Source organism: Pristis pectinata, chromosome 24 (assembly GCF_009764475.1).
Source record: "Pristis pectinata isolate sPriPec2 chromosome 24, sPriPec2.1.pri, whole genome shotgun sequence".
Classification (NCBI taxonomy): Eukaryota; Metazoa; Chordata; class Chondrichthyes; order Rhinopristiformes; family Pristidae; genus Pristis; species Pristis pectinata.
Genome location: NC_067428.1, coordinates 4,993,614 through 5,018,269, shown reverse-complemented (window position 1 = coordinate 5,018,269; position 24,656 = coordinate 4,993,614). Strand labels below are relative to the sequence as shown.

Sequence of the window (24,656 nt, the reverse complement as noted above, 5' to 3'; positions counted from 1 at the left end):
GGAATTTTGAAATGGGAGGGAGTTGTAGGGAAAATACGCCTGGTGGCGGCATCACTGACAACTTGTACTGCGTCTGGTGCTCACGACGTGGCCTCCTGAGCACTGGGGAAACCGAGCACAGACTGGGTGACTGCAATGCATAGAATCTCTGTTCAGGAGTGTGACAATGGGCTCCCAGTTGCTGAGGTTTTATTGCTCCATTGTGCTTCCATGCTGACTTCTCTGTGCTTCGAGTTCTGAGCAACTGAGTGAAAGTTTGAGTAACAGCACCTCATCTCCCACATCAGCCTTTGGTGCTCAGAATTGAATTCAATAATTTAAGACAATCCGCTTTTATATCTCACAGTTCCAGCATTCGTTTTCTTTTCTATCATTTAACATATTCACTTCCCCGAGACGCATCTTTTCTTATTCGCCGGCTCCTACCACCCCTTCAGCTGCTACCCACCCATACATTGTCATACACTCTCCTGCCTTCCATTCCGCACCACCACTTCTTGGGATTGATTTATTATTATTGTCACCTGTACCGAGGTACAGTGAAAAACTTGTCTTGCGTACCGTTCGTACAGCATCTGACCCGGATGGTGGTCATACAAGGTAAAACAATAACAGAACGCAGAGTAAAGCGCCACAGCTACAGAGAAAGTGCAGTGCAGGTAGACAATAAGGTGCAAGGTCATATTGAGGTAGATTGTGAGGTCAAGAGTCCATCTTATCGTACTAGGGAACCATTCAATAGTCTTATAACAATGCAATAGAAGCTGTCCTTGAGCCTGGTGGTACGTGCTTTCAGGCTTTTGTATCTTCTGCCCTATGGGAGGGGGGAGAAGAGAGAATGTCCAGGGTGGGTGGGGTCTTTGATTATGCTGGTTGCTTTACTGATGCAGCGAGAAATATAAGATATCTTTATTAGTCACATGTACATCGAAACACACAGTGAAATGTATCTTTTGTGTAGAGTGTTCTGGGGGCAGCCCGCAAGTGTCACCACGCTTCTGGCGCCAACATAGCATACCCACAACTTCCTAACCTCTACATCTTTGGAATATGGGATGAAACTGGAGCACCCGGAGGAAACCCACGCAGACACAAAGAGAACGTACAAACCTCCTTACAGACAGCAGCCGGAATTGATTCCGAGTCACTGGTGCTGTAATAGCATTACGCTAATCACTACACACAGAGACAGAGTCCATAGAAGGAAGGCTGGTTTCTATGATGTGCTGAGCTGTGTCCACAACTCTCTGCAGTTTCTTGCAGTCTTGGGCAGAGCAGTTGCCGTACCAAGCTGTGATTCATCCAGATAGGATGCTTTCAATGGTGCATCAATAAAAGTTGTTGAGTGTCAAGGGGGACATGCCAAATTTCTCTAGCCTCCTGAGGAAGTAGAGCTGCTGATGAGCTTTCTTGGCCATGGCGTCTACGTGGTTGTACACTCCTAGGAACTTGAAGCTCTCAACCCTCTTGACCTCAGCACCATTGATGTAGACAGGTGAATGTGCACCGCCCCCTTTCTTGAAGTCAATGATCAGCTCTTTAGCTGATAATGAGGGAAAGGTTGTTGTCATGACACCATTCCACTAAGCTCTCTATCTCCTTCCTGTACTCCATCTCATCATTATTTGAGATATGGCCCACTACGGTAGTATTATCTGCAAACTTGTAGATGGCGTTAGAGCAGAATCTAGCCATGTAGTCATGAGTATATAGGGAGCAGATTAGGGGGCTGAGGACGCAGCCTTGTGGGGCACCAGTGTTGTGAATAATCGTGCCGGAGATGTTGCTGCCTGTCCTCACTGATTGCTGTCTACTGGTCAGGAAGTCAAGGATTCAGTTGCAGAGGGAGATGTTGAGTCCAGGTCTCGGAGTTTGGTGATGAGTTTGCTTGGAATTATAGTATTGAAGGTGGAACTGTAGTCAATAAACAATAGTCTAACAGAGGTGTGTTTACTGTCCTGATGCTCCAGAGTTGAGTGTAGGGCCAGGGAGATGGTGTCCGCTGTAGACCCGTTTCGATGGTAGGTGAATTGCAGTGGGTCGAGGTTTTCTAGGAGGCTGGAGTTAATGTGTGTCGTGACCAGGATCTCCAAGCATGATGGTGGATGTCAGAGCCACTGGGCAGTAGTCATTAAGGCATGTTACCTTGTTTTTCTTAGGTACCAGGATGATAGTGGTCTTCTTAAAGCAGCTGGGACCCTCAGTTAAAAATGTCTGCAAGTACCCCTCCAGCTGATCTGCACAGGATCTGAGGACATGGCCACGGACACCATCCAGACCAGATACTTTCTGTGGGTTCACTCCCCGGAAGACTGGCCTTGTGTCCCCAACTGTGACCATGGGTTCAGGCGCATTGGAGGCTGTCAGGGTGGGTGGTCCCTTCTGTTCAAAATGTGCATAGAGGGTGTTAAGCTCATCGGGAAGGGATGTGCTGTTGTCAACGATGCTGCCCAAATTCGTTTTGTAGCCTGTATGGCATGTAAACCCTGCCACAAATGATGGCTAGTCTGGGACTCGATTCTGGTCAGGGTCACCTGATTTGAATGCTGCAATCCTAGACTTCAGTAGGGAGTGCATCTCCCAGTTCATTAATGGTTTCCGGTTTGGGAACACCCGGATTGTCCTCTTTGGTGCACAGTCCTCAACACACTTGCCGATAAAGTCCATGATGTTGGTGACACTCATCTAGGCTGGCAGCTGAGTCCTTGGACGTGGACCAGTCCACTGACTCAAAGCAGTCGCATAGAAGCTCATCTGTTTCCTCAGCCCAGCACTGCATAACTCTACTGGATCCTCCCGTATCAGCTGCTGTTTGTATGCAGGGAGAAGGAACAACATAAACACATGTTAAGTTGCAGAGAAGTTATCTCTAACTTCTCCCCATCCTGATGCATTTGACATGAAATGCTGACACAGTTTATCTCTCCACAGATGTTGCTGGATCTGCCAAATGTTTTTATATTTGTGATATCTCATATCCACAGTACCATTTTTTTGCAAAAGCCCTGTTTAGACCAAAACCGATGTTTAGCCTGCTAGGCAGATCCCACCGTCTTACCTATATCAACTTATTACACAGACTAAGAAGTTCAACATACTGATAATTGCTACCAGTAAGCTATTTTAACTTGTCCTATCACAGTCCTTCTCTTTGTTCTACACATCCCTCTCCCCACCTCCTGAAAACTCACTTGCATTTCTCTCTTTTGCAGTTCCTGTGAATGGATCACAGACCCAAAGCATTGACTCCATAGATGCTGCCTGACTTGTTGAGTTTTTCCAGCATTTGTTGTTTTTGTTTCAAATTTCCAGGATCTGCATTTTATTTTTTTCATGTACTGTGAGGTGTTTTAGGCACCACGCCAGCTGGCTGATCAGTGACCTTACTCTGTATTCTTAACTTTTCCCCGTATCAGTTATTAGCTTTGATTATCAAAAACCTAACAATCTCAGATTTAAAATTAACAATTGACCCATCAGCAATTGCTGCAGACAAAAAAGCGTCCCAAACTTTCACCACCGTCTGCAAGTTGAGACCTTTCCTCACTTCACTCCTTTAGGCTTCACCTTAACTTACTGCCTACAGCCCCTGGTGCTGGATTTTCCAGCCAACAGAAGTGATTTCTCTCTACCCTGCAAATTTCCTTTAATTACTGTTCAATCAAATTACCCCTGACCTTATAAGTGCAGAAAATAAATCTTGATTTCAACAACCCCTTCTCATAATTTAATCCACAGAATTATTGATACCATTCCAATAAATTGTGCTGCTCTCCCTCCAAGCCCAGTATATCCTTTCTGCTGTGATTTCCAGAACCGCTCACAGTGATCAGCGTGTTATTTTACAGGGCTGTTGCATAACTTCTATCCCTTTGTTCGTTCGTCCTCTGCTAGCCGTTCAGGTTTCGTTTTGCACTGTCCACGAGATTTCAATAGTCTTTGTGCACAGATCCTCAAGTCTCTTTGGATTTCCACTCCTCCTGCCTGTCCGGAAGTACTCTAGTCTGTCATTTTAGGTTAAAATTAACAGCCTCACATGTGCCAACACTGAAATCCACTGACCACACTGTTCTCATCTGCTCAGTCTATTATCTTTGTAATTGAATGCATCTAGCTACACTGCTTACAGTGCCAACCAACTTCCCATTATTGACAAATGATTCCATGGCATTCTTTTCCATCGTCTGATTCATTTCTAAATACAGTGAAAACTTACATCCTAGCTGATCCTTACAAAGTACAACATGGAGTGGGTGAAGCAAAGCATTTATAAGGAGATAGGACAACTATAGGAGGGAGAAGAGTATAATAGAAGGTTACACTGGTTTATTATTGTCACTTGTACGGAGGTAAAGTGAAAAACTTGTCTTGCAAACCAATCCTACAGGTCAACTCATTACACAGTGCAGTTACATTGAGGTAGTACAGAGTGCATTGATGTAGTACAGGTAAAAACAATAACAGTACAGAGTAAAGTGTCACAGCTACAGAGAAAGTGCAGTGCAATAAGGTGAAAGGTCACAACAAGGTATTTCGTGAGGTCAGAGTCCATCTCATTGTATAAGGGAACCGTTCAATAGTCTTATCACAGTGGGGTAGAAGCTGTCCTTAAGTCTGGTGCACCTGCCCTCAGGCTCCTGTATCTTCTACCCAATGGAAGAGGAGAGAAGGGAGAATGTCCCGGGTGGGTGGGGTCTTTGATTATGCTGGCTGCTTCACCAAGACAACGAGAGGTAAAGACAGAGTTCGAGGGGAGGCTGGTGTCTGTGATGCGCTGGGCTGTGTCCACAACTCTCTGCAGTTTCTTGCGGTCCTGGGCAGAGCAGTTGCCATACCAAGCCGTGATACATCCAGATAGGATGCTTTCTATGGTGCATCAATAAAAGTTGGTGAGAGTCAAAGGGGACAAACCAAATTTCTTTAACCTTCTGAGGAAGTAGAGGCGCTGGTGAGCTTTCTTGGCCGTGGCTTCTACGTGATGTGACCAGGACAGGCTGTTGTTGATGTTCACTCCTAGGAACTTGAAGCGCTCAACTCTCTTGACATCAGCACCATTGATGTAGACAGGTGCATGTACACCGCCCCCTTTCCTGAAGTCAATGACCAGCTGTTTTGTCTTTTTGACATTGAGAGAAAGGTTGTTGTCATGACACCATTCCACTAAGCTGTCTATCTCCTTCCTGTACTCCGACTCATCGCTGTTTGAGATACGGCCTACAACGGTGGTATCATCTGCAAACTTGTGGATGGAGTTAGAGCAGAATCTGGCCACACAGTCACGGGTGTATAGGGAGTAGAGTAGAGGGCTGAGGACGCAGCCTTGTGGGCACCAGTGTTGAGAATAATCGTGCCGGAGGTATTGCTGCCTATCCTCACTGATTGCGGTCTATTTGTTAGAAAGTCAAGAATCCAGTTACAGAGGGAGGTGTTGAGTCCTAGGTCTCAGAGGTGACAAACTTGCTTGGGATTATTGTATTGAAGGCAGAGCTGTAGTCAATAAACAATAGTCTAACGTAGGTGTCTTTACTGTCCAGATGCTCCAGAGCTGAGTGTAGGGCCAGGGAGATGGCATCCGCTGTAGACCTGTTTCGGCAATAGGCGAATTGCAATGGGTCCAGGTTGTCTGGTAGGCTGGAGTTGATGTGTGCCATGACCAGCCTCTCAAAGCACTTCATGATGGTGGATGTCAGAGCCACTGGTCGGTAGTCATTGAGGCACGTTACCTTGCTTTTCTTCGGTACCGGGATGATAGTGGTCTCCTTAAAACAGGTGGGAACCTGAGATTGAAGCAGGGAGAGGTTAAATATGTCCACAAATACTTCTGCCAGCTGATCAGCACAAGATCTGAGCACGCAGCCCAGGACACCATCTGGGCCAGGTGCTTTCCTCGTGTTCACTCTCCGGAAGATTGATCTTACATCCTCCACTGTGATCACAGGTTCAGCTGCGTTGGTGGCTGTCAGGGTGGGTGGTGACAATCCACTTCCCTTTTGTTCAAAATGTGCATAAAATTCATTAAGTTCATCAGGAAGGGATGCGCTGTTGTTAGCTATGCAGCCCGTCTTCGTCTTGTAGCCTGTTATGGCATGTAAGCCCTGCCATAACTGACGGCTGGTCAGGGACTCTATTTTGAGTCGGTATTGCCTCTTGGCATCCCTGATAGCTTTCACTGATATAGACGGGGAAAGAAAGCTAATCAAAAAGGCAAATAAGAAAGCAGACATAGACGGCTAGAGTACAGGGAGAGGGTTGGGGAAGAGGTTATTCTGTAGACTTACAAAGCCCTAGTTGGACCAGAATTGATTTACTGTGAGGAGTTCCATGCATCACACCAGATGGGGAAAGAAGGGAGTTGGTTCAAATGAGGTTAGGCTGCTTCCATACTATTTTTCCTGTGCACTCCTATGTTAACAAGGCATATGCTGCAAATTTGAATTCTGCTCTACACAAATCCATACCAATCCTACCTTAAAATGTTTCCTTAGTTAACTAGATTCTAGTAATTTCCTGACAACAAACGTTAGGCTAACATGTCTATAGTTTCTTATTTTCTCCCCACCTTTTCAAACAGTGGAGTGGTTTGGTCACGTTTCCAACCCAGCTACAGTTTCTGAATGAGGTGACCGTAAGGAAATTATAATTAGCTCGCCTGCTGGGTGCTCATCCCCTTGCTTTAAAATCCTTGGAGGAAATCCGTCTGGATCTGGCGATTTGGTTCTCATTAATCCAGTTGTTCTCTTCATCGCTGCCTACTTTGCTTATATTGTTCCAGATCCAATGCTGTTTATCATGGATACCTGGATACAGCACTCCTCCTCCAGTGTAATCACTGATACAAGATTATCAATCACCGATTTTCTTACCTTCATTTATCATATCATCATAATGCATTTTTAAAGGCCATTATTCCTGACCACCCTTTTTTACATGGATATATTTATATTTAATATATTATTAATATTTAATATAAATTAATATGCTAAAGGGAAAAGAAAATTATTCATTATTCCAGTCAACAAGGTTTTCTTTTGCAACACACACAAAACGCTGGAGGAACTCAGCAGGTCAGGCAGCATCTACGGAGGGAAATGAACCATTGACGTTTCAGGTCGAGACCCTTCGTCAGGTTCTTTCTTTTGCTTTCTTGTTTACTTTTTCTTTTTAGTATTCCATCGTCTTTGAGCTCTTCGAACACATCCATGGCTGTTTTGTTGGCTACCACATCTCTTGCTCTTTAAGGTATAAACTGAATCTGTAATGTGGTAATAAAAACTGAAAATGCTGGAAACGTTCAGCAAATCAGGCAGCACCTGTGGAAAGAGGAACAATTAAATTTTCAGGTCTGGACCCTCATTCCCAGTTTTTGATAAAGGGTCCTTGAAACATTAACTCTTTCTCTTTGCACAGATGCTGCTTGACCTGCTGGGTGCTTCCAGCATTTTGGTTATATTTCAGATTTCCAGCATCTGCTGTTTTTGATTCTTATTTACCATAACAAGGAAAATTCTTCTTTGAACACTGCCCATTGCTCTACAGCTATTTTTCCCATTAGCAGATTGATGTACTGATGATAACTGGGGCTTTATAAGTCTACAAAATAACCTCTGCCCCAACCTATGCATTAAAATTCACACACCTGTGAATGGCAGTAAGAAAATGATAAGACTATTAAATAGTTGATATTTTATCAGCCAAGATTTCATCATTTTCTTGCTGTAACAATGGCAGTTACTGGTGTATTTGAGAGGACTTGCCTTGTTTTATCTGAAGAGGTCAGGCCATACGAGACTTATCACTAATCAAGTAATGCACAGCAACTTCCCACGAAAATAATCAGATTGTCTGCTTTGATGATATTAGTTGAAGGATAAAAACTGGGCTGCATGTTCAATCAGCAGTACAGGTTTAAGCAGAAGTTATCATTAAAATGTTTACCAATTAATAGCTAATTAATCTTAAACGTCAGATGGCAAAATTGCAGGAATTAAAAGCAGATATAATTAGCTGCCTTGTGTTTGGAGTTTAGCACGTTTGTTGTTTAATAGAAACACATAGAAATTACCGAAAACAAACTGTTTACCCCAACCAATCTTTATTCTCATACAAACACTATTTCTATACTTTTGTATTTCCCTAACCTTCAACCACCCATGTGACGTATTTTTAAATGTTGACATGATGTCTGCTTCAATCACCCTCCGAGACAAAATCCCCTTTCAACTTCTTTCGATGTCAGCAGTTCTTTTACTTCATCCCCTGGTGCTGTATCAGTAGTACCACAAAACCACATCACGCTGCTACCACTCCCTTCTACTCTGAGAAATTCCCCCTCTAATCCTTTCCTTCTAACCAGTTTTAAACCAATTTCCTGACCATTATTTCATAATAAACCCCTTAAACCTCTCCAAATCTCTGTCTGTTATCTTGTCAAAAACATCGAATTTCCCCATAAACATCACCCTGGTACACAGCGCTTGGAAAGTTTCTCCTTCCCCAAGTCATAGAACAATACAGCACAATACAGGCCCTTCAGCCCACAATGTTGTGCCGACCTTTAAACCTCACTTAAGTCTACCTAACCCCTTCCTCCCACATATCCCTCTATTTTAAATTCCTCCATATGATTATCTAGCACTCTCTTGAATTTGACCAACGTACCTGCCTCCTCCACCACCACCCCAGGCAGCGCATTCCCTGCACCAACCACTCTCTGGGTAAAAAACCTTCCTCTGATATCTCCCTTGAACTTCCCACCCATTACTTTAAAGCCATGCCCTCTTGTATTGAGCATTGGTGCCCTGGGAAAGAGGTGCTGGCTGTCTATTCCTCTTAATATTTTGTACACCTCTATCATGTCTCCTCTCATCCTCCTTCTCTCCAAAGAGTAAAGCCCTAGCTCCCTTAGTCTCTCCTCATAATCCATACTCTCTAAACTAGGCAGCATCCTGGTAAATCTCCTCTGCACCCTTTCCAACGCTTCCACATCCTTCCTATAATGAAGCAGCCAGAACTGGACACAGTACTCCAAGTGTGGTCTAACTCTAAGTGTGGTACTATTATTTGCAGTATTGGAGCTCATTCTGCATTAATGTTGTACTCTTTCCAAAGCATCAATGCAGATTCACGATGAGATACAATAAGAAAGTCAGACAAATCTTCTTTCCATTTGATTGACACGAACTAGGAGCAGATATGTAGAAATATTTAAAATTATGGAACAGAAACCATGCAAATACCATGGACGCTGGAAATCTGAGGTAAAGCAAAAAATATTGGAAATACTCAGCAGGTGAGGCAGCAGCTATGGGAAGAAACAGAGTTAATGTTTCAGGTTGATGGCCTCTCATCAGAACTGGATCTGATAAACAGTTAGTAACCCGAAACAGTAACTTTGTTTTCCTCTCCACATATGCTGACGGACCTATTAGGTAGACAGAAACATACCATTTCCAGTAGAATTGGAATCTAGTTCCAGATCAAAGTAAAGATACAAATTATTAGGAGTTCGCGATAAAAATTTCAGTATGATGTCATATTTTTAAACAGATTTATCGATATCTTGCTGCCTTCAAATATGTGTGCTGTGATTACTGGAGGGCAATCATTTCAGTGCCTGCACACTGTTCCCAGAGCAAGAAACAAACTGCTTTTGAAACTCAGTGGGTCAGCCAGCAGCTGTGGAGGCAGAGGGATAGTCAACGTTTCAGGTCCATGTCCTGCACCAGATCCTTATCCTTCTGCCTCCACAGATGCTGCCTGATGGCTGAGTTCCTACAGTAATTTTTTTTTGCTCCAGATTCCAGCATCTGCAGTCTCTTGTGCCTACATTCTTCCCAGACTTTGTCAGGGCAGCATTCAAGGCCGAACCAGCTTCCGCAACCCTCCCTCCATCACGAGGTCAGAAGTGTGAATGTTCACGACAATAACATTCACAGCTCCTTGAATGATGAAGCAGTCAGCACACAGCCAGCTGCAAACCTAAAGCTTGGGCTGATCTGGGCAAGACTCAGAAATTTTAAGAGCAGATCAACCACAAACACGGTGGCCACAGGAGCAAGAGATCGGGTGAAGAACCTGATTTGCCAAAGCCACGTCATTCTCTCAAAGCCCATTATGACTGTGATGGAGAATTCTTCACTTGCCTACAGAAGTGCAGCTCCAAGAACAGTTAAGAAGCTCAATTCAATCAAGTACAGAGCCTCCTGCTTGGTTGGCACCCCATCCTTCACCTCAAACAACCACTCCTTCTAACTGTGTGCAGTACGTATCATCGACAGAATGCATTGCAGCAACCTATCAAGGTTTCAATACCACCATCTAATCCTGTGTTCTCCATGCCAAAGATCAAGGCCAGCAGTGAAGGGTCCATCCCTACAGGTTCCCCTCCCAGTCACTCAGTGTCCTGACTTGGAAATTTATGGCCAATCCTTCATCACCATTGAATCAGTCTTGGAGCATTTTATCCATGTGGGTGAGCCCCTGCCATATGGAAATGTAGCAGTTCAAAATGGTGGCTCACAACATTGGAGGATGAATAGCAGTCAATAAATGCTGCTCGTGCCAATGATGCAAACATCCATGAATTAACAAAAAATCCCGAGATGCTGAAAAACTTGTCAGGCCAGTGATAGTGTCAAAATCAAGTCACTTTTCTTTAAAATCAAAAATGGGAAAACTTACATAGAAGGAAAGGTCTGCGATGAATAGAAAGCAGATTAAATAACAAAAGGATGAAGCCATAAAGAGGGTGGGGAAGATAAAGAAATGGTGGAAATAGAACAAATGAGAAGCTACCTCCAGGAAAGACAAAAATTGGAATTGCTGAACTCAATTCTAAATCCAGAAAGGTACAACGTGAACAGGAAATGCTGTCGATACACAGCAGGTCAGGCTACACCAGCTGCTATTTCTAGCATTTTCTGCCTTTATTTTATATTTCCAGTATGTTTAAAAAAAATTTTCAGGGTATAATGAGCCTTGTTAGAAGTTTGCTTTGGGTTTGATTGGAAAGGTGTGAGAGATCAACAGCTCATAACTGAAGTCATTAGTTAATCTGTAGTCTTTCTTGGGAACTGAAGATGTTGAGCAGCCATTTGGCAATTGTTAGTGTCTGAGAAAACCAATGTACTGCAGTTACTGCTCACAAAATTTTAAATGCGAGTGAGTCTCAGCTTCAGTTGGAAGGTGGGAAGGAGCCAAGAGTTGAGACAATTCCTTCTAGGTCACAGGACAGTGATATGGGAAGTGGGTTTTAGTGGGGATGGAGAAGGAAACCAGAGCATCCCCGAGGGAACAGTCTCTGGAATGCTAAGTAGAATAGTTGTGTAAATAATGGGTTGTGTCACAGTACAAAATATGAGGGCTAGAAAGGGGAACCTATCATTCTGGTCAAAAAGGGCAGAAAATGAAACATAGTGGAGGGCCCTATTAATTTGGTAGGGAGTCCACAAATAGAAATATAGGGAAGATAGTATAGAAAGTAACATCATAGGTACAGATCTGCTAAAGCCAGGGAAAGTGGGAGCTTATGAGGAGGTGCTAAATACTGTTGTTAGAAACTTCAGCTTTGTTGGTTTCACCCTTCCATTTTATTGTCATTTATATCAGCCCTAGAACCCTGAAGTACTGGCACTCCTTTAAATTCTGCCCTCTTGCCATTTCTCAACAATGGTGGCAGTACAGATAGCTATGCCTTTAATTGTGGCATCCTCTCCAATAAACTTAGAAGTTACTTCTGCCAGATCCACCATTTTAAAAAGATATACACATAAACCACACTACCAGCCACTTGGCATTGATTGTGTAACATCTGGATTTGCTTTATCCAACCTATTGATTGCTGTACTTCACATTGAATTAGCAATTCTCAGTAGAGGTCGGATTGGAATCTAGTTAGCTTCACAGTTGCAACCCTGAAAGGATGAAAACACTATGCTGGAGGAACCCAGCAGGCCAGGCAGCAGCTGTGGAGAAAAGCAGGCAGTCAACGTTTTGGGTCAGGACCCTTCTTTTGCCTGCTTTTCTCTACGGATGCTGCCTGGCCTGCCGAGTTCCTCCAGCATCTGCAGTCCTTTGTTTCTCTAACCCCAAAAGGATAGTGTGTGTGTTAAACAAAACCAAAGTAATTACAGCATGAAGATAGCTGGTGGAATTACATACAAAGGCAAATTATTGTAAAATCATTGACCTGGAATTTCTGGCCATTGCTCTTGCACTCCTCCCCAGTTCCTCTCCTCCCCTGCAATAATTTCATGCTATTTGCAAAGTTGAGTGACCACAGTCACCTTCCTGGTGTAGTGAATAGGATCCTGATTAAAGCTCACCTTAAAAACCCAAACTGTCTTAAGACCTGCAAAGACCCAGCCTACTGAATTTAATACAAATCTCACTTATGAAAGAAAAATTAAGACTGCCCATAAATACAAATTCCACAAATGATTTAATTTTCTTAAGAGCTTCCATTTATATCATTTCTCATCTGCACATCAGCCAAACTTTTCAGCCAATGAAACACTTTCAAATACAGTCCTATTCAATTTAGGAAACACAGCAGCCAATTTACACACAGCAAGTTCCCACTAACAGTGATATGACAATTGCTAAGAGTAAGTCCCTCAATCCCCACAGTACCAACCTTATGCAACAGTTGAATTACTTGTGGGCTGTTGTTCGGCACTTTGGCTCATCTCTGGCTTGAAGCTTGAACACAACTTTGATGGTGAAAGTACTGCCAACTAAAAAAATCTGCTGCATTATAGAAAACAGCCCATTTTGTAAAATTAATCTCAAATGTCATTTTTGGAAACTTAGAAAGAACAAAGCTTAAAGCAAAAGAAACAAATCTGCAACATGTCATTGCTGAGTTAAAACTGAACTACCAGTTAATCAAAATTAAACTTGGGGATAGGTTTATGGAAAGGGACTTCCAGTCAGAACTGAACAGTGATAGAACAGACATTATGTCAAAAGGTACTCTTTATAGATATTAGCAGCACATTTAAATGGTTCACAAGCTCAACAGGATCACTAGATAGAAAAGCTGGGTAACGCAGACAGGAAAGTTAGGCAAAGCTGACTAGTACGTACACCACTGAAATTATAGCAAAGTTTATTGTTTACAATACCACCAATACAATCTATTGCATTTTTCATCTTTCACAATGTTAATGACAGTCAAACTCACATCCAAGGTGCCACACACATCATTAGCCTCCAGTCTATCAGTCGGTGAGAATGACCTTCTATTTTGTGAAGTCCACTGCTGTACAAACTTGCTGTGCATACCATACTGGCATAGTGTTTCACGTTCAGAATGTAGACCCTGAATTGGAACACCCCAACTCAAAGCACTGAGCTTAATATTCAAGCACTGAATAAATATTAGAACAGGTAACAAGTTGTTACCTCATGAAATGAGAAGTAATGCATGTGTATATAGCTAGCATGGCACAAGATGATTTTTGACACAGCAATGCAATGAAGAACCCAAATACGAGGTAAACATTCTTTTAATTTATATCATTATGATGTCCATTTTTTTTGTTTAAAGTGAATCTCATTGCAAGGGTACAATACAATACACCATCATAGCTAATCTGGCAATGTTAACTTCACTAATTAGTTCAAAGCCATCCAACGGTGTGTTGGTCAGATTTCCAATGATGTGCAGTTGAACTTTACAATTTATCCAAGAAGTTGTCCAGAGCTGGAATGCCTTCTTTCAAACCTTTACGTTTGCGTGTTTCAGCCACAACCTGGGCTGGGCGACTGGTTGATTCAAAGGGATCACCAGTTAGGATCTGCCAGTGGTCAAAGACACATTGTGGAAATGCCTGGCCCCCGGTGTTGGATCTCAGGTCAGCAGTGAAACCTGGGCAGGAAACAAATATCAGTTCATTTGTTAGGTTCACTCAAACAAAAAACAGCGTAAACATAATTACATCCTTTTTTAAAAAAGGCAGAAACCAGCACAGCCAAGGTCAGCTCAATCATTTTGTTTTTAAATGACAAATAACCAAACTTTCTCCTTGAAAGCTCAGATCTTATGCAGCACATTACACAATTACTCATTCTTCATTAATAGATAACAGCCCCTGATATCAGAGCAAATGTCAAGTAGGTGATAGAGAAGGGAACAAGGTCCAGAGGACAAAGGCAGCCAGGAAGGATAACAGATGACCAAACAAAGAGAAATTTGCAGCTAAGTGGCAAAATGCAAGGCTCCTCCTGCTGTGCTGAAGACTGATTTTCCACTATAACAACTGCCCAGTGTCTGCAGGTAAACACAATAAACTTACCAAATGATTCATTTACAGGGAGGTAGGCCTTAACAACAAACATGGGTGTGCCAGCAACATGGGATTCTTCAAACACATGACCACGTTTCCTGTTCAGTACACCATAGATACCACCAACCACCTGCTCAGGACACTGAAATGAAAGGAATCATTACACTTCATGCCTAATACTATAACTGTACAATGAAAATTTGAAAATACTAATCTAGCTAACAGCTAGACAAGGAACATGCAGTTTCATTATGGTAGGAAGGGGCCGACTAGATGATATCAACAGATTTAACCCAGTAATAGGTGTTTAGTTCCCATTGGGTGGCTCAAGCCAACCCCCTCGCAATTCACAAGGTCCAAATAGCCCAGGACTAAATGGTGAATGTGCACTTGCAGTAACATGCTAACTTCACGAAAATTAAAAACTCTTGGATTCCCACCTAGCCCACAAGCCAAACAAAAACTGTCACACTACCTGAATCTCAACCAGATAGACAGGTTCCATGAGTCTAGGCTGGGCAGTCAGTACGCAGGCATACAGACACCTCCTGGCAGTGGGGATGATCTGACCACCACCACGGTGGATAGCATCAGCATGTAGGGTTACATCATGAATATCAAATCGTACCCCACGCATGTTCTCATCACACAGAACACCCTAGAGAGAAAAATGTGGTTGTTAACATCATAAAAAAAATCAGCAAGTTGCACAATGAGAAGAAATTCTAACAGTACTGTTCCAAGTCTGAAATAAGCTCACCTCTTTGGTTGCCCACTGAAATCCAGCAACGACACTGTCCTTGATTTCATTTAGATACTGGACTCCCTTAGTCACATCAACCAGGATATTGGGACCAGTGCCATCAGGTCCAAAGCACCAGATCTTACGAGCCTCAGTGACATCCCACTCGTACTTCTCAGCGAGATACCTAGCTCGCTGTTTGAGCTCTTGACGGGCAGTGACTTCACCCTTATCTATGTCTTCTGGTAAGCCCTCAGATAATGGCCGTGCCTTCATATACAGACGGTTGTGTTTGTTGGGAGACTTGGACAAGCACATCACATTGGATTCCTCAGCAACCGTCTCACGGTAAGAAACAACTGGATCAGATTTCTATAGGAAAAAGAGGTACCATTACAATAAGGCCCAAATTAGCAAATAAAGATCATTTATCATCGTTAACCCACAGGCCTTACCTTGATGGGAATGCAAGCATGGTCTTCTTCAAGATCTTTCAGGCAAATTTCCAAATGAAGTTCACCAGCACCAGCAATGATGTGTTCTCCAGATTCTTCAATAATACACTGAACAAACAAGGAAAGGCTTAGCACGTTAAAAATATTTAGATCTCAACAAAACAAAAACCATGTGAAAAGCCTACCTGCACCATTGGGTCAGACTTGGCAAGACGTTTCAAACCTTCAACCAATTTGGGCAGATCAGCTGGGTTCTTGGCTTCAACTGCAACACGCACAACAGGACTGACACTGAATTTCATTACTCTTAAATTGTGAGCTTGGTCATAAGTGGTAATGGTACCGGTCTTCACGAGGTATTGATCAACACCAACAAGCCCCACGATGTTTCCACAAGGCACATCCTCAATAGGCTCCACATAACGGCCCATCATCAGAATGGTTCTGTTTCAAAAAAAATGACGACAACAGATTAAGGAAAAATAATTAGGTAAATTTCAAAGAATACTCTTGCAAAATGATTGCACATTGTAGTAGATTAATCACAGGAATAACTACATCTCCATATTCAAATGTTTTGTTCCTCGACTGAACTCCACCCAGTACAGCAATTTTTAAATTTAACCAATGCATGCTCTGGTTGATTTTGTTACACAAAATTTAATATGATAAGTTGCCCGCTGAAAACGAGTCAGCGTTTGAAGCCAAATATGAAGAACGATGAACTTGATTTCACCACTTAAATCAGGAGAATGAGAACCATAATCACAAACCTTTGGATAGGCTTCAGGTAAAGGTCTTCCTTCTTGCCTGGAGTGTAGTTAGGGCCCATGATTCGGACCTTGAGGCCAGTAGAGACGATACCAGAGAAGACACGGCCGAAGGCATAGAATCTACCCTTGTCAGTTGTGGGCACCATCTTGGAGATGTACATCATCAAGGGGCCCTTTGCATCACAGTTCTTGATGCCTTCAAAAGAAAAAAAAAGTTCAGTCCTTCCACTCATCCTCCAATCAAAAAATGCAAATTGCAAAAAAGTTTTCTTCTGGACAACTACTGTAGACAAAAGTTTTACAACTGTGAAACTACTTTCAAGACAACTGTTATTGAACATTCTGGACATGAGCAGCTGAACAATCTTTAACTCAGGTGTACAAAGATGTGGAATGAACCAAAGGCTAGCACTGTCCAAGTTCAGAGGCAAGGTATTCATGAATGCAAGCTGTTAGTAGCAAATGAGCAGAGACATAACAGCTCGAGTCTTACTATGTGAGGAGCTAGTAGCCAAGGAACTTAAGACAATGGCTTTTGTCTTCCTAGTTCAGCCGGAGGCTGCTTCAACATTCAGGACTGAATGTCTAACAAGCAGTCAAACAATTAGGACAGTAGAGAAACCAAACCAAGATGGTAATAGGCATATACTTGAATGGTTCAGGTAGGGAACAATTCCCAGATGACAACTGAGAAAGTAGCAATGTGTCCTTTGAAAATACCATTGTACAAGCAGAAAAACCATTGCCGGCATGTCCCTGATTACAGAAGAGAAATAAGAATGTAAACCAGCAAGTAAATCATGGTCAGTATCAAAAGAGACTCTTGAAAATTTCCATAGATGTATGGTGGAGAGCATTCTGGCTGGTTGCATCACAGCCTGGTATGGAGGCTCCAATGGTTTAGAATCAGCCAGCTCCATCACAGGCACAAGCCTCCCTGCCAAAGACATCCTCAAGAGGTGGTACCTCAAGAAGGTAGCATCGATCATTAAGGACCCTCACCAGCCAGGACACTACTACCATCAGGGAGGTGGTACAGGAGCCTGAAGACCCACACCCAATGATTTTAGTCTCTTCCCCTCTGCCATCAGATTTCTGAATGGTCCATGAACACCACCTCATTACAAAAATAAATAGTGCAAAAAGAGTAATTTATAGATTTTTGTTTGTACTGCTGCCACAAAATAATAAATTTCACATCATATGTCAGTGATAATAAACCTGATTCTGAGTCACTGAACAATTAGGGACAACAAGGAAAAGGTATTATTACCAGATAAGATTTGTGATAGGAAACAAACCCAATACAAGAACTACAAACACAGATCTGCTAAGTGGATTAAAAATTGGGATAATTTACAAAGGATGTCTGCAAAGTGGGGGTGGGTGGAAAAGAAGTTTCAGAATTAACTACCTCACTGCATGAAAATTTTGTTTAGTGCCCACGTGACTGTAACACTACAACCATAGCAACTTGCTTATTCAGGTGACATTTGATAGTTGACAACCCTGGGACAGCTTTGGGAATTTAACTTACCCATGGCAGCCTCATCATCAGGAGGTCCCTCATACAGAAGGTCACAGCGGTATCTCTGAGCAGTGACAGGCGATGGAAGGTGAATGGTAATCATCTGCAGGAGAGCATCTCCTGCAGGCAACCAGCGACGCATCACAGCCTGCACAAGACAACATTTTTCAAAATCCGGTAGGCAAGAAACATGTCACAACCAATGGATAAATATTTTAAGAAAAATATTTAAGAAAAGTATTTTAACATTAAAGACAAACCAAGCTAGCACCCAAAACTTAAGGAGATGACAACGAATCTCAAAATCTTAGCATGCGACAATGTTGAAATTGAAACCACAGTGCCCAGGCACTTCAGTCCGTTTTATCAAAAGGCCAGTTCACTTTGTGAAGGGAGAGTACTCACTTTTAACAGAGGTTTCCCCTCTTTGGCCTTATCTTCATTGTCCAGTTTAATATCAAGCTTCTGAATCAATTTTTCAGTCTCTTCCTTCTTGAAGTTCATAATTGCATCAAAGACCTGGAAAGAAAGCACCCAACGTTACTTGACTTTAGTACTAGCGTGCGCTAAGAAAAATCAGTGCAACACTTGCTTCTGTGATTAATTTGATGTTATTGGATTGGCTATAAAATTGAGCTTCAGACACGTGTTATCATCACTAAAGAGTCAGGTCAAAGTGAAGAAAATGCAAACAGGTCATCACACACAGCTCAATGCAAGCCTCATCTGTTCTCATGCTCCAGTTTCCCAATCTTACCTTGAAGATGGGATCCAAGACAAGTTGACAGAAAGTTCTGGGCAACTTCTTGCCATCGGCATTGGTGGCCGACTTGCTAAATTTACCAGCAGCAGGATCAAAATATCTGGAATAGAAATAAAAACAAAACTTGTCAATCTATAGCCAGCACAAGACAGATGCCTTTTCAGCATTCAGAACTAATTCCCATACCAAAGTGGGAAACCCTGGAACAAGTTCAAGGTTTTAAACCCCAAGACAGTTTAACGAGTGTTTTTCCTGCAGTTCCATTGATCTGACCAGACTGAAGCCATTGTATTGGTCTCCCTGTAATACCATCTTGATTAAAAAATGGAAAAGGAAAACACCCTGAAACTGCAGCATCTCAGCCTAGGTTAGAGGTCTGAGTGGGACTTGAATCTTTAAAATTTTACAAAAAAACTGAGCACATCCTGTTGTAAATACTTAGAATACAAAAAAAAATCTAAACTGACGAGAGCATTCAAAATATTCAACAGGCCAGCAAAGCAGAAGGACCTTTCAGGTTCTGTTGCAAATTTTTGACTAGAAAGAAACACCATGAGTCTAAGCGCTAACAACTTTTCACTCTGTTAATGGATGATCCCAAATTGCAGGAACTCACCTGTCACCCCACAGTTTTTTCATCATATCTTCTACTTTCTTGGCACGCTCATCTGGAGAGAGGGCAGCCTCACCCTTGGCAGAAAATTTGGCAACATACATTTCTGCAAACTGCTTTAGGGTGAAGGCCCATCCATGAAGTCCAGAACCAAAACCAACTGTTCCAAAAACTGGATCCACCTGGAATAACAAGACAATGGAAGTTCAAGATTGGTTCAGTGACAGATGAAGTATCACAGATGAGGCATGGATGGACAATCCCAATCTTTTCCCAATGACAGGAACCTCAAAAATAAGAGGGCTTAGGTTTGAGGAAGGAGGTTAAAAAAAAGGGGGAAGTGTTTTGTTTTTTTTAAACAATGGTTGCTACCTGGAACTTGCTGCCACAGGATGTGGAGTTAGAGGCAGTCACTACATTCAAGAGACATTTAGGTAGGCACCTAAGTAGGTAAGAAATCGAAGTATATGGACCCAGTGCAGGCATGTATGATTAGTGTAGATGGGGAAAAAGGACCACGACTGTGCAATACAATTATGACTAAAGTGCCAAATAAACTAAGATGCAAAGACACTGATGATGCACCCAGCTGTTTCCTGCTAGAATAATACTCATTCTGTGGAACAAGTTGCAATACATGATTGGAAGTGGTAGGAAGTACCACATGGTGGGAAAGTTACCAGAGTGTAGGAATTGATGTACAACCTGGCCAAGCTTCAAGGAGGTACAAAGGTGCCAACTGCCAACCCAGATCAAATGCTATAATTTGTTTTGCCACCAGCTGACTAGGATACAGATGAGATGAGGTTACAAAATCCTGCAGATAAGCTTTTGAAATAGATGAGAAAATTTACACACTTCTAACACAAAAAGCAAGAACAGGAATGGAAGACTGAGGCAGAACATCCAAAGTAGTTAGATGTACAATCTAATAGCTAGTGTAAAAAAAGTGTTCTGCACTTAAGCTGCTTCTATGCAGAACATTAACAATGGGACATTAACATATCTGATACTGGCGATAGCATTCACAAAGCATTTTACTAAACCCAATCTCAAACTCATTGGACAAGAGTCACAAGAACTATCCAATCAACCCCGATAATCAAAGAATTAGATGGATTAAAAATGGAGGCCATCACACATTAGCCAACAGTCAATTATATTTTTATCCCATTTTCAAACTGCAGAACTAAAATAGTGCAGGATTGCACTTGACATTTAAGATCATACCCAATGATTCATTGCCAGTTATGTCAATAGATTACAGCAAGAATACAAAGTTATTCAAGTTACTCTTACCATGATGTTGCCCATGGGGCCACCCTCATCTTCACCATAGGTGGAGATGATGACATTGACGTTTTCCACAATGCGTTGGAAAGTCTGGTAGAGCTCCTCGGGGACAAGCTGCAGCTCCAGCAAGGCTCGGTCCATTTTGTTCATCATCAGCACAGGCTTGATACGTTCAGCAATGGCCTGACGGAGCACGGTTTCAGTCTGCACGCAAACCCCTGGGAACAAGTAGCATTGCTAACTTAATCATGGGCTCAAAATTCATACTCATTGAATTTTGGATTTAAAAATCTACACTATCATGAGTTTGAAGCAATTCCATGAAGTGACAGAACACTGTAAAGGTTGCATGTAGCTACAACTTAAATTCAGTTGATTTCAGCTACCAGAAAATTTAAGAAGCCACATTCAAGCTGCATCTTGTGTTCCCAGAAGATACATGCCCCACTTCTTGGCCACAAACATGCTGGGCAAATTTTACTTTTCAACCGATTTCCTGTCTGTGAAGAGTTGAAGGCTTTGACCCCACAGCTGTTCAAAAGGGACAAAATGCCACCTGTGACACTTACCAGAGACACAGTCCACCACAACCAGAGCACCATCAGTCACACGCAGAGCAGCTGTCACTTCAGAGGAGAAGTCAACATGTCCAGGTGAGTCAATCAGGTTGATAAGAAAGCCACTGCCATCCTTGCACTGTTTAATGAAAGCCAAATCTTGTTCCTTGAGCTCATAATACAAGGAGATAGCACTGGACAGACAGAAGTCAAATTGTTAGATCCTCATACTAACACAGCAACATAGGAAACTAATTTGCAAAATGACAGCAACAATTATGCAGCATAATGGAGACAAATAAGCTTGTGGCTTGATCCACAATCTCAATCAATTTTGCTGATTGCTACAAATTTTTGTAGAGTAGGCTTGGCAAGTAAACCACCACAAGGATAAAACATGAGAACAATGTTTTCCCAGAGACTGCAAGGTCATGACCAGATTAGGTTGCTCCAGTTTCCAGAACCTCAAATACCAAACACAGGAAAGGGGATACAACTGCAAAAAAAGAGAGCAGCAATGTCAAACCTTGGGACTCACTAAACAAATTCTAAATTACTTACGTAGACTTAATGGTGATACATCTTTCTTGTTCATCCTTGCGTGTGTCAGTGAACCTGGTTTCACCAGCCCGAGCAGAGGCAATGATTCCAGCCTTCGATACCAGAGAGTCAGTGAGGGTTGATTTGCCGTGGTCAACATGTGCAATCACAGACATGTTACGGATGTTGGACTTTTTGTCCATGATCGCACGGATCTGGTCTACCGTGAAGTTCACCTGAAGGATGAGAAAACAGACATCCAGAACTGTGCCAACTGCATTCCCAAAGACACAGAGACCAGCATACAAATCCGTCAAAATTGCTTCATGCTCAAATCAATGTATGCAGTGCTCTGTATGTAATTTCTCACCATACTCTAACGTCATTTAAAAGCAGACAGGCTGCACAATCAAGATTCCAATTCTGCATTCATTCGCCCCAATCGTGAATTTGCAACGACACTGATGCACCCTCTCACGTACCATCTGCTGTTTGATCCACAATCAGAATGGCTAAAACGCCACGTTACAAAAATGCCAAACGCAAGCTTCCCCCACCAATAACGAACTCCACAGGCTCACGGTAAAACATACCATAATTCTCGGAATTAAATCCGGGACTGCGGATCAACACGTTTCACCAGAGGTCGAGGGCAGGTTTAAATAACAATTGTCCACCCGATGAGGCCAACAGCAGCATGTGCTGCGATCAATCCCGGTGTTTTATTCCCCCTTAACGAGGGGATGACTCGGAAAGGAGGCAAAGTCAGGCGAGGTGCCGCAGCCGGGAGCTGGGGCGGCCGCAGTGCGGGAGGGGAGGAGAGAGGAGGAGAGGGAAGGGACCGCCGCCCGGCGTCACACGGGGAACCGCTGCGGGACCCGAGCCGACTGCGGCACCGGGGGCGCGCTCCATGTGGCGGGCGGGCGGCCGCCGTTACCGCCGCCCCCTCCCCCGTTACCGCCGAACCCCCTCCCCTCCCCCTCCCGGGGTACTGCGGCTGCGCCGGAGGAATGGCGGGGGGGGGGGGGGGGGGTGCTCCCGGTGACGCACAACCGCACCCAGCGGCCCCGCTCCGCCGCCGCCGCCGAGCCCCCAGCCGCCCGGGCCGCCGCAGCGCCGTCCGCCCTGCCGACAGCGGAGAGGCCGCCATGGCGGGGCCGCCGCCTGCCCTCCATTGTGTCCCCCGGTGTGGGTGAACCGGCTCCGGGACAGCTCATCGACCGTCAATATCCCGCTAAAAGCCACGAAGGCGACGCCCCGAGTCGGTGCGGGGTCGGTCCGGCCGCCGCCGACTCACCATGTTGCCGGATGGCGGGGGATTGTTCGGCGCTGAGACTCCGGCTTCTACCCGCCTCGCTGGCCGGGCGGATGAAGAAAGGACCGCTGACAGCAACTTCCGGCCTTTTACCAGCCGCAGCCGCGTCACGTGACCCGCGGCGCGGTCCTCCCGGATACACCGCCAACTAGCGGCTGGGAGGGGCCGCTGCAACCTCTACGTCCAGAGTGGAGGAGATCACTGAAATCAGAAAAGCTGGGAAATCCTAAGCAAAGAACACAAGAGTTTTACTCACGACTCGCAATTCATAAGAACACAAGATATTAGGAGAAGGTCCCTCAAGCCTGCCCCATCATTCAATATAATTATAGAGTCATAGAGCATGGACACAGGCCCTTCAGCCCAACTGTCCCATGCGGACCAAGATTCCCATCTAAGCTTGCCCACGTTTGGCCCATATCCCTTTAAACCTTCCCTATCCAAGTGTTTTTTAAATAATGTACCTACCTCAACCACTTCCATATGCTGAGTGGAAAAAGTTGCCCGTCATGTTCCTATCAAATCTCTCCCCTCACCTTCAACCTATGCCCTCTAGTTCTTGATTCCTCAACCCTGGGAGAAAGACTGTCCGCATTGACCCTATCTATGACCTGTGTGATCTTATACACCTCTATAACATCACCCCCTCATTCTCCTATGAATAAAGTCCCAACCTGCTCAACCTCTCCCCGTAACTCAGTCCCTCGAGTCCTAGCAATGCCCTCGTAAATCTCCTCTGCATTCTTTCCAGCTTAATGGTATCATTTCTATAGCAGGGTGACCAAAACTGAACACAATATTCTAAAAGTGTCCTCACCAACATCTTATACAACTGCAACATAACTATCCCAACCTCTGTACTCAATATCTCTACCTCTTCTGTGCCAGTTCTCCATAATTCAGATCCATACTAGTTTTTTGTCATATACACTGGTTGCAATTAAATTCCTTGGTCGCCTTATCTTTCTTAAAAACTATCTATCTCCTCTTTAAATACCTCCAATAATTTTGCCTCCTGAAGGCTAACGGTGGCACAGTGACGCAGCCTGTAGTGCTGCTGCCTCACAGCTCCAGCGACCCCGGTTCGATCCTGACCTCGGGTGGCGGCTGTGTGGAGTTTGCACGTTCTCCCTGTAACGTGGGTTTCCTCCAGGAGGTTCCCACATCCTGAATTGACCACTGTAAATCATCCCTGGTGTTAGGAGTGCAGTAGAATCTGGGGGAGGTTGGCAGGAATGTGGGGAGAATAAAACGGGATTAGTGTAACTGGGTGCTTGATGTCCAGCATGGAAAATGGGCTGAAGGGCCTGTTTCCACGCTGTGTGACTCTCTGACTCCAACCCTCAGGGACAGAGAATTCCAGAGATTCCCCACTCTCTGTGAGAAGAAATTCCTATGCACTTCAGTTTTAATTAACTACCTCTTATCATGTAACTATCCAGTATTTTGGAACTAACAATTCTTTCTTTCAGTGATAATCTAAACAAAGTACTGGAAGTAGTTAGCAGGTCAGGCAGATGTCAGGATAGGGAAATAGCATTACATTTTTAGGCTGCAAGAATTGGAAAAAGTTAGAGATGTAAATGATTCAAGAGTTGAGGGAGGGGAGAATAAAAAGGAAACTCGGTGGAGAGACCTGTGGTGGATGCAGAAGAGAAGGTATAAGGCAAAAGTTGCTGTTGGACTGACTTTAAAAAACCCACCATGGGCGAGAAAACCCAATGAGCAGATTGTTATCTGAAACTGTTGAATTCTGAAAGGTGCCTAGCTGAAGGATGTTTGTATTGTC

At 43.6% G+C, this 24,656-nt stretch overlaps 1 protein-coding gene across 1 annotated transcript; it reads right to left on the bottom strand.

The window, feature by feature from the left end:
- Positions 1-13,490: 13,490 nt before the first annotated feature.
- On the bottom strand, positions 13,491-22,965 carry LOC127582364 (elongation factor 2). The gene is made up of 15 exons (XM_052037535.1): positions 22,850-22,965; positions 21,574-21,788; positions 21,025-21,206; positions 20,462-20,673; positions 19,166-19,344; positions 18,544-18,649; positions 18,192-18,305; positions 17,796-17,934; positions 16,259-16,454; positions 15,671-15,929; positions 15,486-15,593; positions 15,049-15,402; positions 14,764-14,946; positions 14,298-14,430; positions 13,491-13,870 (listed from the first exon to the last, which is right to left on the bottom strand). Exons 1-15 carry the CDS (start codon positions 22,850-22,852, stop codon positions 13,677-13,679), a joined length of 2,577 nt encoding a protein of 858 aa, XP_051893495.1. The 5' UTR covers positions 22,853-22,965; the 3' UTR covers positions 13,491-13,676.
- Between the last annotated feature and the right edge of the window lie 1,691 nt (positions 22,966-24,656).

What these genes read in the sequence shown, in the direction of transcription:
- LOC127582364 (XM_052037535.1), bottom strand. An exon ending in AGTCTGACCCAATGGTGCAG is followed by an intron (nt 15,594 to 15,670) that starts GTAGGCTTTTCA and finishes TTGTTTGTTCAG; the next exon opens with TGTATTATTGAAGAATCTGG. An exon ending in TTCAGTGGGCAACCAAAGAG is followed by an intron (nt 14,947 to 15,048) that starts GTGAGCTTATTT and finishes TTTTCTCTCTAG; the next exon opens with GGTGTTCTGTGTGATGAGAA.